Source organism: Engystomops pustulosus, chromosome 9 (genome assembly GCF_040894005.1).
Source record: "Engystomops pustulosus chromosome 9, aEngPut4.maternal, whole genome shotgun sequence".
In the NCBI taxonomy this organism is placed as follows: domain Eukaryota; kingdom Metazoa; phylum Chordata; class Amphibia; order Anura; family Leptodactylidae; genus Engystomops; species Engystomops pustulosus.
The window spans coordinates 59,657,295-59,673,778 of NC_092419.1; the positions used below are offsets into that span (position 1 = coordinate 59,657,295).

Consider the following 16,484-nt stretch of genomic DNA (forward strand, 5'->3'; position numbering starts at 1 on the left):
GATAACAATTCCAACAATACCTGTATCATGCTGCTGGCTTCTTCCTAGCCTGAGGTTTATCTGGTATATTTAACATTAGATTCAGATTCAGATAATCCTGATATGGGTGGGCACAGGTTGTGACATCAGCTCAGGGCTTTGAAGCCAGAATAGGACAGCATGTTTGTAATTAGCCAATCAAAAGCATGTGATGAGTCACATGCTTGTGGCATCACTATAGGCCCTTTGCCAGAACACTAAGGACTTTCAAATGATGCAGGACAGCATGTCTGTAATTTGATGACATGAAGCATGTGATCAGTCACATGCTTGTGACATCACTACAGGTCCTGCAGCCCCTCTCAACCAGGTTTCTCTTGTCTCTAGCTGTACTCTACGGTTTACCGAGGCAACCAGAAAGCATGGAAAATGGAGATTAGCTTGGGGGGAAGAGTAAAACCTCTGATACCTGCTAAAGAGCTGCAGATAGCTAATTTTAGTAAATAAAAGAATTGCTTATTTTTGCTTATTGCAGAGTATTGCAAAAAAATGTCTACTTTACAGCTGTGCTTTAAATGCTTTATCTGGTTAAAATTGCTCCTTTTCTTGTGAACCACCTTTACAAGTTGTGTTGAACTGTAATGTATATACCATTATGTGTGCAAACAATAAAAAATAGACTATCATGGCTGAAAACCCAGATCTTTACAGTAAAAAATTGGTTTCAAAATGTATCCCCTGCATCATTGATTTCAATAATGAAAGTGGAAACAAATGTAACCCATAAATAACCAGGGAAAGAAATTTGTTTTAAATATTTCATTTTCCATTTAGGTCACAGCCACTATACCCATGATGAAAATGTTGAGATATTGCACACTATTAATGGACATATAAATGGCTCCATCCCAGGTAAATGTAAAAAATTGTGTGGTAAAATAAATTTATGCTATCCAGATTGCAATTTCTATAATTCTTGCTATTATTACAGTTTATTTTACAATGTAGGTATTTATGGCATACCCATAGGATATATCATAAACACCTGATAGATGCAAATTAAGTATCTGATGGCAGATTCCTCCCTCCTGGCACTGCCTTAATATGTAATTTACTGTAATAATACTGTAACCTAACCTAACTTATTAAAAACTTTATTTTGTAATATATAAATTAATTAAATTCTAGCCTGACCTGGCACTAGGAGCTAAGGCTACTTCATGCCCCAGTAGCCTCTGCAGTTAATTTACATATTACTAAAATAATGCTTTTAACAAGTTGGGTTAGGTTCCACGATTATTACATTACTGATTAGGGCAGAGGGAGGCAGGAGGAATCTACCATCACATCTACTTCTGATGCTAGAATCCTTATGGTAGGTTTCCTTTCAAGTCAACGTGAGTAACAAAGTAGCCTGTTCGAATTACCATTTTCATTGCCCTAATTGACTTGAATGTAGAGCACTCATGTTATATTTTGAGAGAATCCTGTGCACAGTACCTCCAGACTACAGAAAAGATGATCTCGTTGCTGGGGCTCACAAACTGACCTTAGGTATGTAGATATTCAAAGGTACACTCATCTTTTTCTTGTAAAGATAATGACTATGCCACTTTCCGTAAACTCCTGCAAAGATGCAGTGTCTCACCTCTCCCTCTGTCACATTCTCCAGCCTCAAGGCTTATGGTTTGCAGGAGCAAACTGTATTTACAAAACAAACCTGTTTGTTCATTTTTCACTTTTTGTTTCATTGCAGACAATTGGTTAGATCAAAAGAGTTCTTTTTTTGCTCATTAATGTACACTCTGCACCCCAACATAACAGAATGAACTGAAATGTAGATATTTCTGCTAATTTATTAAAAAAGAGAAACTGAAATATCACATGGTCATAAGTACAGACAGTCAGTATTGAGTAGAAGTACTCCTTTGGAGCCAAATTCAGGATGATAACGAGCACATTCGAGTACACATTCTATAATTTCATAGCAGTTGATCAGTTAATAATTAGCTTATTGACTTTCCTATTAAGAGCCAAGTGCAGCTAGTTCCATAATTAAGAGTATTCTGGTCATCTACACAGATCATTATTCGTGTTCTTTATGAAATAATATTTATTCAATCTCCAAGAAGCGCACTAAGGCTCTCAATAAGGGGATGTATAAGGGGATATTAAATCTATCCCTATAAATGGACAGTCATTTTCAAGTCTTACCAGAGATGCTCAACTAGGTCTAAATCAGGGCTGGGTCATTCAAGAATGGCCACAGAGTTGTTCTTAAGCCACTGCTTTGTTGCAACCAGGTCGAATCGTGGGTGCTACTGAGCTTTTTTTTTCTATGAGGGCAGGAAAAGAAAAGCATCAATTGTAAACTGGATTTTTTTATTTTTTTTATTTTTTTTATTGTAATTTTATCAATTATCCATAAAGCATTACATCATTACATGACATCTTTGTAAATAGCATATAAATAGCGTATACAAAGCTCCCTATCATTGAGAGCCACCAACATATTACACAAGTGTCATGATATCGGTATATATATCCCCCCCCTCATAGCCCCCCACCCCCACCCACTAACGATGCTGGAGGTATTGAGTGGTCACAACATATGCTCAGTGGAGTACCCTATATAGAAAAAAAGAAAACTCTATAATCTCCACTGATTCCAGATATCGTTGAGTCTGCTGCCCTTCCTATATCGCTTCTCATAAGCACTTTCGTACGATTTTATACGCTTAACTAAATTACTCCATTCATTCACTGTTGGGGATTTATCATCTAACCAGTGTTTGACTAATACTAGTCTCGCAAGGAAGATAGTCTTCAAGGCCAAGTCGCTTTTTGATCTATCATCTAAGGGGATCAGGAGCAAGCCCAAAACCCCAAAGGTGGCCACACGCGGGAAAGAACATTGAAGCTGGACCTCTAATTTCGTGAAGATCTCCTCCCAATAAGAGTTGATCTTCGGGCATTCCCATAGAACATGGAGGATATCGGCTTGAGACCTTTTACATCTCCTACAGTTAGAATTTTCACTTAGACCTATTTTGAACATTAAATATGGTGAAAAATAAATTCTATATAATATAAAAAGTTGTGTACATCTGTGATTTAAATTAATCGATGATCTAACCACATTCTTATAAATATCTCGCCATTGTGCCGTGGTGATAAAACCGACCTGGTTTGACCATTTCACTTGAGTTACATGACTAACATTCTGGTCTATACTGGACCTAAGCCGGCGATAAATACTGGATAAGTTAAGTCGTGACAAATCTAAATCTAATAGTTCCGTAAATTTACCCCCCATGTGTATCGTGAACCTATCGTGGTGTAATTCCTTCCTATATGCATGTGCAATTTGACAATACCTAAAAAATCTCTTTCCTCCAAAATACCCCTAAAACACCAGTCCTGAAAAGAAGGCAATGCCCCATCTTCCTCCAACTGTTCCAGAGACTTAATCCCCTTTTTTTCCCAAAACCCGACATCTTCCATTTTAGATAGCTCCAAAAAGTTGAGATTACCCCACAGAGGAGTAAATTTGAATCCCCCCTTAATGCCAAATAGCCTCCTAAGGTCTCTCCAGGTATACTCCAGTAACCGCGCCAGCGGAATTTTTTTAGCGTTAAGGCCCTTCAATTGCCCTGACTCCAGTAAAACCAATATTGAATCGTATTTTCTCTCCAGCCGAGAGGTAATCGCATGAAATATGTTAGACTGTCTATTTTCTAAAATGAATTGTGTCTGTGCCGCCAAAAAATAATGGTAGAAGGAAGGGAGCGAGAGACCGCCCCTCTCCCTATCTATCATTAACGTTTCCTGTTTAATGCGCACCTTTTTCCTCCCCCAAAGTAATTTATTTATAATCGCACGAATAAACCCAAACCATCTCTTACCTATCCAGCAAGGAGAATTGGATAGTACATATAGTATTTGAGGTAGCAATACACTCTTTATAAGGATAACTCTCTCTGCACGATTTAGTGGTAACGTATTCCATGTATTCACCTTGTTCTTAAGTTTTGTTAACAAGGGGGCGAGGTTCAAAGTAATATAATCGTCAACCTTGGCCGTGATCTTTAAACCCAAATAATCACATAAGGAAGAAACCTTCAGATCAAACTGCAGATAATTAGGATGTGGATCCCCATCCAGCGGGACCAAAATCGACTTATGGGTATTTATCTGGAAGCCCGAGAATCTACCAAATTCCTGAATGACCTTCAAGGCTTTTGGGACCGATATTTCGGAGTCTTTAAGAAATAAGAGAACATCGTCAGCGTATAACATAATCTTATCCTCATGCCCAGCCAGTCCTCCCCCTTCTATCTCTCTGTCTACCCTAAGTTTTATGGCCAGGGGTTCTATAAAAAACGCAAACAGCAACGGGGACAGAGGGCATCCCTGCCTAGTACCCCTAGACAGTGTAAAAAAGGGAGTGAATTCGCCATTGACTCTGATGCAAACCCTCCGGGCCTTATAAAAAAGTCTAACCCAATCCACAAAAGGGCCACCAAGCCCGAATCTATAAAGCACCTCCCAGAGGAAGTCCCACTCCACCCTATCAAAGGCCTTAGAGGCATCCAATGACAGGATGGAGCGGGACCCCCCCCGGCCCATCTGCAGACCCGCAAACAGCCGTCTTATATTATTTTTACTCTGGCGGCCAGTCACAAAGCCACATTGGTCTTCGTGTATAAGTGTTGGCGCATACTCCTTTAATCTATTTGACAGTAATTTGGCCACCAGCTTGGCATCTGCATTAATAAGCGAAATCGGTCGATAGGATTCCGCTTCCAATGGGTCTTTGTTTTTCTTTGGAATCAAAACTATACTTGCCTCATACCATGTGTCGGGCAGCCTACCCTCCCTTTGAGCAAATTCCCAGATCTCCACCATAAGTGGTAAAAGGATAGCACCGAATCTGCTATAAATTTCTAGAGGTAGCCCATCCAGTCCCGGGGAGGAATTACGTCTGGAGGATGCAAGGGACTCCTCAAGCTCCGCCCTAGTTATAGGGCGAGATATCGCAACTGCCCTATCCCTCGGGAGGGAAGGGAATTGAATATTATCTAGGAATTGCCTTATGTCCCCTATTGACACCTCCAAATCTGAGGAATAAATACCTTGAAAAAATTTTAAAAAAATTTCTCTAATCTCTTCAGCATTGGTATTTATATCCCCAAAATTGTTTTTTATAGCTGTTATTCTGTTTACCTCCTGTTGTTTTTTAACTTTCTGCAAAAGCCCCTTAGAAGGTACGCCACTCTCACAGTGTGTCTTCTGATCCAAAAAGAATAGTTTCTGCGTCGCCTTATCTGCCATTAATCTGTTGTATTCCTCCTGTGCCCTATTAAAGCTATCGAGCCGCTCTTTCGAACCACTCTCTAGCAAGGCCCTTTCTTTTTCTTTCACCTCCTTTTTTAGTGTCCTCTCCTGTCTGGCCCATTGCTTACGCAAGTATATAATTTCTGAATTTAATATCCCTCTAAGAAAGGATTTCAAAGCATCCCACATTAGCCCACGGTTGGCCGCTGTTCTATTAGCCGCAATAAATCTACATATCTCTTCCTTAATTTTATCTTCATCCGTCAATAGAACCAACCAATGCGCATTGAGTTTCCAAAACCTAAGTGCCGGTTTCCTAGATCCGGACACCTCAAGGACCAACGGGGAGTGATCGGATATGGAGCGATTATCATACCGAATTTTTCCCACCCAGTCGATTGCAAGGTCATTGGCCAAAGCTAAGTCAATCCAGGAAAAGGTGTTATGGGTGCGATTGTGACATGAAAATATCTGTTGTTCCCCCTTTAAGGATCTCCACACATCTCTCCAACCCACTTCCTGACAAAACCTGGCGAAGGGGGTATCTTCCCTCACCATACATGGCGGTTTTTTTTTCCCTATACGATCCTTCTTGTCCGACATTACAGCATTGAAATCACCGAGAACCAAAACGGGGCACTCACCCACCTTTTCCAGAAACCGCAGTAAACTTATCAGAACATCATATCTGAAGGGGGGAGGTATATAGACTCCTGCCACAACGCATTTAATGCCATCTAGTATACCTAGCAGGAATACGTATCTTCCATTTGGATCACACCTTACATCCAATACTTGGAAATCGACTGATCTATGAACCAAAATAGAGACACCTCTAGAGAATGATGAAAAAACGGAGTTATACACATGACTGGCCCACCTCCTATCTACTAGAGCGAAAGACTCTTTATCAAGATGTGTCTCCAATAATATAACAATTGCAGGTAGTTGTTTAACAATATAGTCAAAAACAATACAGCGTTTCAAGCGTTCTTTCAAACCTCTTATGTTCCACGATATCAGCCTAGTACCCATGTGTTATATCTGCAAAGGAGAAGAAGGGGGAAGCATAGCAACGAACAAAGATAAAGAAAAAATCTGCCTTGCGACCAAACAACATCCCCAGCATCGTTTCATCCCACCCCCCAAAAATCCCTCCACCTGTTCTACCAAAGTACAACTCTTCCTACTTCAGCCACTTTCCCGTTTTACAGATAAGGGTGCGGGGGGTATTCCCCGGGATATAAGAACCCAACGGGATTCTGTGAGCTCGCTCAATATCAAAATTCGGGGAGAGATGCTCCTTCCCTATTTCTTTTAAGAGCCATTCTTTAATGTAACTTACAGGGTTCTCTCCCTCAGCTTTTTCTGGTACTCCTATTAATCTTAGATTGGCTCTTCTTGAGCGATCCTCCATATCCGCAATTTTCGCTTTCAGGGCCTTATTCTCTTCCTCTAGACGAGAGGTGATTTTTTTGAGAGTGCCCACCTCCTTCTCAATATTGGTAATTTTATCCTCAGCCATTTTCTGTTTATCTCTTAACCTATTCAGCTCTTCACTCAAGAGAGAGACATCTCCTCTCAGGGCTCCCACCTGATCTGTAAGTCCCAATATTGCTGAGTTGCATGTTTTTATGGAGTCTAAGATCTCTCTTAGCATAGCGTTTTCTCCCCCAGCATTTGCCTCGTCCCCGTCCTGTTCCTCCCCCTCTAGCATGACAAGTCTCGGGCCTTGTAATTTGTTTTTAGGGTCATCATTTTCAGAGTTTTTTTGCGTAATTAATCCTGTACGTGTTTTAACTGGGGGAGACTTCCATAATTTATCCAATTTTGTGGAGTTATCTCCTTTGGCCCCTCCTTTCTCTTTCTCCTTGGGGGAGGCTGCCCCCGCAGACTTCCTTGAAGTATTTTTAGGAGGCATGCCTGGCGTCAAAAAATTCTATACCCCTTAAACAACCGATACTAAACTCTCGGACGTATAACCAAGGACACAAATATATCAACCTGGAAATAGAACAGAAAATACTGCACGATTGACAGAGGACAGGTTAGTTCAGTAAGCAAATGCAAACCTCAGATATAAAGCAAACAAATAGCAGACAAATAGGAGGCTGAAGGCAAAACAAGGTTAGATTAATCAAAATTGATGCCAGTTGGCATCGGCCCCAAATGTTACGGCTCTAATATAACAGAGCATATATTGCACAACAAAGGGCCCAAACAGTTCTACATGCCAAGGAAGCGAATGTCAATAGGCGAGAAAATCCAAAAGCTAGGGCCGTTCGCCCTAACAGAATGTTAATTTGTTAGAGAGGATATGTGCAGAGTTAATACAGCTCTGTAGCCGCGTTGTTATTACTATCATATAGACTCAGTACTTGACAAAAAAAAGTTTCAGCGTGGCGAGAGCCTGCAGAGGTATAGCTTGCCACCGACGATGTTGATTTGGTTAAGTTAAGAGGTACCGATGGCTAACATATAGCGGACAAATAGCATACAGAAAATAGGCACATATCCGGCACATGTTAAATTGGTTTAGAAAAAGTCAGACTTCATGCCAGATACAGTCAGCTTAATACATGGGAGAGGAAAATTATGGCCTGCAAAGATATAGCTTGGCACCAACGATGTTAGGTTGGTTAAGTTAAAAGGTACTGATGGCTAACATATAGCGGACAAATAGCAGACAGATAGCAGGCACATATCAGGCGAATGTTAGGTTGGTTAGGAAGGAGTCAGAGTTAGTGCCAGGTGCAGACAGCTTAATACTTGGGCGAGGAATATTATAGCCAGTTACATCTCACCCATCCACACGAACGACACCGGACCGCAGCCAGACTTGAAGAGCAGGGACCAGACACGGGCAGCTCTTATCACCCCTGCCACCGGTCACGCCGACTCCAAAGGCAGAACTCCAACCACACCGCCTCAGCAACAACCCTAGGACGCCCTCCTCCGGGTCAACGCGTGTCCAGCACGAGATGTCGTAGTAGGCAGATCCCCCTCGTCCTCCAAGCACTTCCGGATTCTCTTGCTCACGGAGCCGAGCGGGCATCAAGCATTTTCTGGGCCAAGAAGAATGAGCTACAAGCCGCCAACCTCCTCCAGCAACAAGCAGCAGGCAGACGGGGACAGCATGCCTCGGGGCGCCGCTACACCGCCACGGCGCCGGTGCGTCCGGACCCAGATCTTCCCCTCCCGGACCGGTAGAAGGCCGTCTGCGGGGTTACCAGCCTCCAATACCCATACCGAGTCAGCGTGGACAGCGGGGAGGAGAGGAGGGCGAATGTGCAGCGTGACGTGCCTACGTGCCTACGTCATGCCGTTACGCTTCCGCCCTGATATCTATACTGGATTTTTTACTTTTTTTGGTGTTCACCATGTAGCCTAATAATGATGTTATCATTATTTTATGGGTCAATACGATTAAGGCAATAACACACTTGAATATTTTTTTCTTATGTTTTACTAAATTTGCAAAAATAAAACCCTAATGTGGGGAAAAATCTATCATCTTTTCATCACTATCTTCCAAGTGGCATAACATTTTGACTTTTTTGGCTACGGAGCTGGTTGATGGCTTGATTTTTGCAACAGTGTCTTTCTAAAATACATATGTTTTTTGATTACTTTTTATTGCGTTTTTTTGTGGGATTATATAGGTAAAAATCATAATCTTTGGCATGTTTTAACAGTTTTTTTTACAGTGTTCATCATGCGGGTTCAATAATTATTTACTTTTATTCTACGAGTTGTCACGGACGTGGTGATACTGTATATGTGGGGTTTGTGTTATGATTTAGACTTTTTTGTGCATTATATGTCTCCTTATATGTTATGGGGCTTATGGGCATTTTTATTGATTTATTAAATTATTTTTTATTGAATAACATTTTTTTACTAGTTCCACCATGGGACATGAAAAATCAATCATCTGATTGCTTGTTCATGATAATACTCTGCAATATTGATTTATTGCAGAGTATAAAAAGTGTCAGCCTATGCACATGTATAGGCTGACACTGTGCCTATATGATGACGTCACAAACGTCATCTTACAGCCCTGGAGTCCTGATTGGTTCTCAGGGCCACATACAGCGGTCAGAGCCTCCCTAAGATGGTGCGGGGGGGGGGGGATGGATCGTGGGGGAAGGACCCCTTTCAGGCAGTTTAACCCCTTCCCGGTGCGCACTGTACTTGTGTGCCATGATCTTGCCATGGATCGTCGCTCCCCATGATGTCATCGGGGAGCAGTGATCCGTCGCCATGACAGCCTTGGGTCTTCCGGGGGTTAAAAGCCGTGGTCTCACTGACCACGGAATTTAACGGGTTAAACACATGCATGTTTGTTCCCCTTGTGGCAGGAGCTGCTCTTCTTGTAGCTTCTTATGTCCTGGATTTAAAAAAAGCTTTTAAAATTATGCAAATGAGCCTGAGGGGTTCCAGGTTTCATAGACGATAATGGGGCCTAGAGACCCTGAGTCTTATTTGCATAATTTGTAATGCCTTTTTTTACAATCCCTGATTCTGTCGGTAGATTTGTAACAATGTCCCAATGGCACATTGTTACAGATGCATAGAAAAACTGCCATATATACAGTTAAGTAGTATTGCAGTATATGGTAGAAACAATCAGACCCGCCAGGGTTAACCCTAGGGGCTGAGAAAGAGTAAGTAATGTCAGACATTCCATCATCCCAAAAGACCTGATGTATGACAAAAAAGTCTCTTCCCATAGGTGAACCCTGTAAGGGAAAATAGCGGCCAAATTTCCAAATCGCCACTTTTTACCATTTTTTAACATAAATCATTTCAGAAAATGTGATCAATAGGTCCCAAAAATGGTAACAATGAAAACAAGATCTTTTCATGCAAAAAATGACAAATTCCTTAGTGTATGCTGTACTATGAAAAAAAGTTATTAGCTACAGAATATGTCAAAAGGGTTTATTTTTTTAAACATAATAAAACCTATATAAACTTGACAGCATTGTGATTGTACTGGACTGAAGAAAGGAGAGGTGTAATTTGGGAAAAACAGTAAAAGCCGTAAAAGCAAAGCCCAAAAGAAAATAGTTCAAATGTGTTTCTTTGTCAATTTCACCACATTTGGATTTTTTCCCCCACTTCCTAGTATATGACATGGGATACTAAATACTGTCACTAGGAAGTACAATTTGTATTGTAAAAAACAAGTATTCATACATATATGTACACAGAAAAATAAAAAAAAATAAAAAGAGCATTGGTGGGAAGGGATTGCTTTGTACATTATCGCTCCAAGAAAATATAATATTAACAGAAACAGCTCACATCTTGTCTCAGTTATATGCTATATTGCTCACTGAGTCCTCCCAGGGGAACCCAGGGTTTGTGTCAGCATGGGAGACGGAATTATCAACCACGCTTATGGACACAGAATGGGACAAAGTCTTCTTATCCTCCCATAAACTCCCCTTGCCCTGCAGTGCACAGGAGAAGAATTATAAGATCTTATCACGACGGTACAGGTGCCCCCTCACGCTCCATACGATCTACCCTGGAGTATCGGAACTTTGCTGGAGGTGGGATCCATTCTTCACATCTGGTGGAGCTGCTTGGCAATACAGGTCTTCTGGCGGATGGTATTTGAAACCTACAGCAAGGTGTCCGGTAAGACTATATAATTCAGCCTACAGGTCGCCCTCCTTTCCGTGTTGACGGGCTCCTCCATCAAAAAAGGCCTCCTTCGCCATTTTCTCACGGCCGCAAGGACAGTGATCCCTCGACACTGGAAGAGCCCTCACCCACCCACGGCTGTGGAGTGGATACAGGAGCTCCGTTACATACGAAGAATGGAGGAGCTGGTGGCCGATGACATGCCAGACCAGAGTAAAACAGCCATGGTGTGGACCCCCTGCGAGGAATATCAGCTAACCCCTGCCTTTCAGGATCTTTTTGTTTAGAATAATAAGACCTTTACTTTAAACCTCAACCTTTCAGGACCCCTTCATTGAAAAATACCAGGCTGTACGGTCACGCTCAGTGCGTATGGCCAAAGAATGACTTAGAAGCCACCCTTAACCCTGGACCCCTCCCCCACCCCGCTCTGTCTTATTTGTCTGTGTCTTGTGTTGTTTGTCTCCTGTTTGTATTTTTGTCTTTTGTTCTATTACTGGAACGGGCGGACACCTGCGGGCGTTACATTATGATCTTTGCTTCAGTGTGACTTCACAGTCTGCCTTCACGCCGCTATATGACATTGGATGTATTTTGATGCTGGGGTCCTGCGAGACCACCCTTCATGCTTTGAGAATTCTGTTTGTAGCTGTTGTTCTTCATTTTCGGCAATAAATGTGGATTGAACATAACATTAACAGAAAGCATGGGCATAAGATTACAACATATAGATACAAACATATATTCAAATATTTTTTTTCAAATTTTTATAATTTCAGCCTTTTTTGGTGAACAACTGTTGATTGTATAGTTCAATCATTTTTGGGATAAATGAATTGTGGAACTTTATAGTCCTGCAGTTCAGTTGTGGGTAGTGCTGATGGTGCTGTCTTGTAGCAGGATAAAAGAGTTCAGGAGATCGGATTAATTAGTTGTATAGACTCATATTTATGAAGGCAACTATCATATTTTATCATTTCAAATGGTTCTCCGACTGTGCTCTGCGATCTCTGAGCATGTTTTTACCTTATCTGTTTACAATGTCTGCCCAGAAAAGATAACTGTATTCTGGTGATTGTAGTCTCATATTACAATTTGAGTATTTTGTTTCATATATGGAATGATTTGAGTTTCCTGAGCAAGTACATCCCTGACATTGCCTTTTTGTAGACGTCCCTGATTTTTGACCAGGTATTTGTGGGTGTTGACATATTCAATGGCTCAATTTTTAATCAGAATTGGTTCCGTTGGCACTTATTTTCTGCATTTCCTTAGTCTTGGTGGCAGTCGCCATAGCGGAGTCTGCATTTAGAGAGGAGAATCTCCAGATTCCATATGCCTGAAATGTATTTTAAAATGTAATTCAATCTTGTAAACATAGATGCTAGGGTCCGGAATTAGGGAGCGACCTATTTTTAAAAGCAATCAATGCCTCTGCCAGTTCCTATTGTGGCCCCTTACTTCCCCCTCAGAGTTTGGCCCCTCTCATCTCCTCATGTTGTGGCCTCTTTAACCTCCTAAAGGGTTATTCCCATGAACACTCGTTTCTTAAGCAAAATAAGACATTCTGTAATTCACTGTTATTAACAAAAATACAGCATTTCACATATATAAGTTCATCCTGTCTCTATCAGTCCTGGTGTACACAATTTCAGTTGCACCTAGACACGACCCTGTAACTTCTGACTTTAGGGTTTGGCCGCCATCTTGAATTTCTGTGTGACAGCTGTGCTCCTTAGTTTCTCTCTCTCTCTGCTCCCTTCACTGTAGCCCACCCCCTTCGCTCCAGGATGGAGTTCGCAGACACTCACTGACTTCCTGCCAGCAAACACCATATTGTGAGGAAAGAGAAGTTGCAAAATCCAAGCAGATACATTATCTGGGGGAAGGGGGAGGCAGGCACATATCTATGAGAACAGATATGCAGCAGAGATGACAGTGTAAAAGTCTGTCAGCCTATGTCTGTCATGTCTCTGTGTTATAAGCATCTCATAATCTGATCTGTCTCATCTCTCTTTCTGTGTTAGATACTAGTAAAATGTTCAGAAGGCTTATGAAAATTTATATACACCTGTACCCTAATAATGTAACCACACTGTCAGCTCACAGAACTTGATGGATCATAATGTGTCTGTGAGAGTCCCCGCCTACACCCTGGAATTTAGCACTGGCCAGCCTACAGAGTGATAGGAGCTAAATCATCAATACAACTGAGTAAAAATGACATGCAAAAAACAGAAGAAGCACAGTGTGACAGTAGATGAGTCTAGTGACAGTAATATAAACCAGTATAGCCAAGAGAAAGCCTCTTAGTAATGGACAGCAAAATACCAAAAAGGAGAAAACAAGAGGAAAGAACAAGGCTTCAATACAATTACACGAAAATGTAAATCTTTATTAGTGGATAACAATAAATCCCTTGACATAGACCTGCTGCAATTGAAACGTGCGTCGGGGTGCACGCCAGGTAATATCATGTCCTTCCTTTTGTCGCATTAGCTTTCACTCAGTTTGTATTACTTAAATTTGCTTATGGTTCAGCTTTTGTGACGTCTGCTACTATAACAGTATATCCGTTAGCTACATAAGGGTTTTATACCATCACTGTTTTACCTTTACCTCTGTTGAGTACTGCTTACTATATTCATGGGTCTCTAATACTGTATATAATGTGTTTAGATTATCTGTTTTAGGACGTATTACCTGGCGTGCTTTCTTGTATCTCTTCTGAGATGCTTCTCAGTCTTTTTTATACATTTTTATTATTGTCCACTAAAAAAGATTTACATTTTCGTGTAATTGTATTGAAGCCTTGTTCTTTCCTCTTGTTTTCTCCTTTCTGGTATTTAACTTAGTAAAAATGTAAAGTAAGGGTTTAAAATGATCTTTACTTTGTAAACATCACTAGGGGTTGAGATTTGAGAATTTTCTTTCGTGGGAAAATCCCTTTAAGGATGCAGCCTTTTTTTGCTAATTTTTCACTCCCCACCTTCAAAGATATTATATATTTTCATTTTTTCATGTACATGGCTGTGCGAGAGCTTATTTTCTGCATAACAAATTTTACTTCTCAGTGACATTATTTATTATTCCATGCCGTGTACAGGGAAACTAGAAAAAAACCTCCAAATGTGGTGAAATTGGTGAAAAAACGCATTTGCATCACTTCCTTGTGGTCCCAGTTTTTGACTTTCACCATGCGCTCCAAATGATACGTATCTAAATGATACGTCTACTCTAAGGTGATACCAAATTTATACAAGTTTTATTGTGTTTTGATACATTTTCAAAATCTAAAACAGTGTTTACGAAAAAAATAAAAATGTGTTTTCTGACGTTAATAACTTTTTCATACTTTGGTATATGGAGCTGTGTAAGTTGTCAGTATTTGCAAGATGAGCTGAAGTTTTCATCGCTACTATTTAGAAGCCTATGTGACCTTTTGATCACTATTTATTAGATTTTTTATTTTATGTAAAATGGTGTAAAAGTCGCGTTTCGGACATTTGGGCACTTATTTTTGTTATGGGTTTCACCACCGGCAATAACCATTTTAATTTCTTATTTCTATAGATTGGGCATTTTGGGATGTGGCGATACCTAATGTGTTTGTGATTTTTACTGTTTAATTTTATATCAGTTTAAGGGAAAGGGAGTTATTTGAAATTTTTATATTTTATTCATTTTTTACTTTTTGTAAACTTTAAAAAAAAAAAAATTCACTATTTCTTAGAGCCTCTAGGGTACTTTAACCCTAGATGGTCTGATCGTTCCTACCATATACTGCAATGCTACTTTATTGCAGTATATGGTGTTTTTACATAGGATTCATTACAATGAGCCATCTTCAGAAACCATGCAGCTTCGTGTCCGACGAACACCCAAGGCCGTCATGACAACCAATCACTGCCCCCCTAATGACATTCAGGGGAGCGGCGATCTTAACAAAGATGGGGGTGACCAATGCAGGTGTTAGTGATGGTTGTTTGCTCCAATATGTAACTAACCCTATTTCTGTATAAAGAGGGCTCAGCCTGTGAGCCCTCTTCATACACCTTGATTAGCTCACTGATGGATGAGCTAAAATTTCCAATAGATCGGCAGCATCGGCTATCAATAAACACCTGGAATCTCCCAATACAATCAGTAAAATGAATGGAAGATACTTGCAAAAGTATTATTTAACCACTTCACACTCTGCGATGGATATATCCACTGCAGAGCTATGAAGGGTGTATGAAGAGAGCTCACGGGCTGAGCCCTCTTCATACAGAGATGGGCATATTGCAACAAAGACCCATTGTTATCACCTGCGGTCGGTGCTTGCACCAATCGCGGGTGTTAACCTCTTCTCTGCCGGTGGCACATAAAACGTGGAGGTGCATGGGCACTGCCATGTTTCTTCAGTTCGTCGCTCCCCCGAATGTCATCGTCAGACCCGAGGCTGCATGGTTTCAGGAGATTAGTTACAATGAGCCAGTGGCTCATTGTAATGAATCATATTCAAAGATGCCATATACTGCAATAAAGTTGTATATGGTAGGAACGATCTGACCATCTAGAGTTAATGTAGCCTAGATGGTCTAAGAAATAATGAAAAAAAAAAACATTAAAAAATGTAAAAAATTAATAAAATATTAAAAATTCTAATCACCCCCCTTTCCCTAAAATCTATTAAAATATAAAAACGGTTATTTCCGACGGTAACCTCCAAAACAGGAAATGGCGCCTAAATGTCCAAAATGCGACTTTTACACATTTTTACATGACATAAAAAATGTAATAAAGAATTTTAAAAATGTTGCACAGTCCTCAAAATGTAAAAATAGCGGGGGTTTCTTTAACAATGTAGTCTATTAAAAATAGCGGGTTTCTTCAACAATGTTTTCTATTAAAAATAGTGGGGGTTTCCTCAACAATGTATTCTATGCCCACACCCCTAGTCTAATTTTCTTTTTGGATCACAGTCCTCAGAGTGGTAGCAATGAAAACGTCCGATCATTTCGCAAAAAATGACACATCACACAGCTCCGTACACCAAAGTATGAAATAGTTATTAGCTTCAGAAGATGGCAAAAATGTTTTTTTTCTTTTTCGTACACATTTGTTTAATTTCTGAAAATGTATTAAAACACAATAAAACCTGTATACATTTGATATCACCATGATCGTACCAAACCAAAGAATAAAGCAGAGGTGTTATTTGGAGCGCAGAGTGAAAGTCTTAAAAACTGAGTCCACATGACGCACATGCATTTTTTAAAAATTTTTCAACATTTTGAAATTTTTCCTGCTTCCCAGTACACGGCATGGAAGAATAAATAATATCACATGTAATTTAAATTTGCTATGCACAAAATAAGCTCTCACACAGCTCTGTGCATGTAAAAATGAAAAAGTTAAGAATTTTTGAAGGTGAAGAGCAAGAAATGGGCAAAAAAAACCTGCGTCCATAAGGGGTTAATATATATATATATATATATATATATATATATATATATATTTTTATT

The 16,484-nt window shown here is 40.3% G+C and overlaps 1 protein-coding gene across 5 annotated transcripts in view; it reads left to right on the forward strand.

Annotated features, from left to right (window-relative positions):
- LOC140077099 (coagulation factor VIII-like) overlaps positions 1-16,484 on the forward strand; it is an 810,463-nt gene that overhangs the window by 118,918 nt on the left and 675,061 nt on the right. For all 5 annotated transcript variants that reach the window (XR_011849697.1, XM_072123989.1, XM_072123990.1 and 2 more), the window contains exon 6: positions 814-891. Coding sequence is in view for 4 of the 5 variants with exons in the window: in XM_072123989.1 (XP_071980090.1) it covers positions 814-891 (78 nt within the window). In the remaining variant the exon portion in view is untranslated. The remainder of the gene's footprint in view (positions 1-813; positions 892-16,484) is intronic.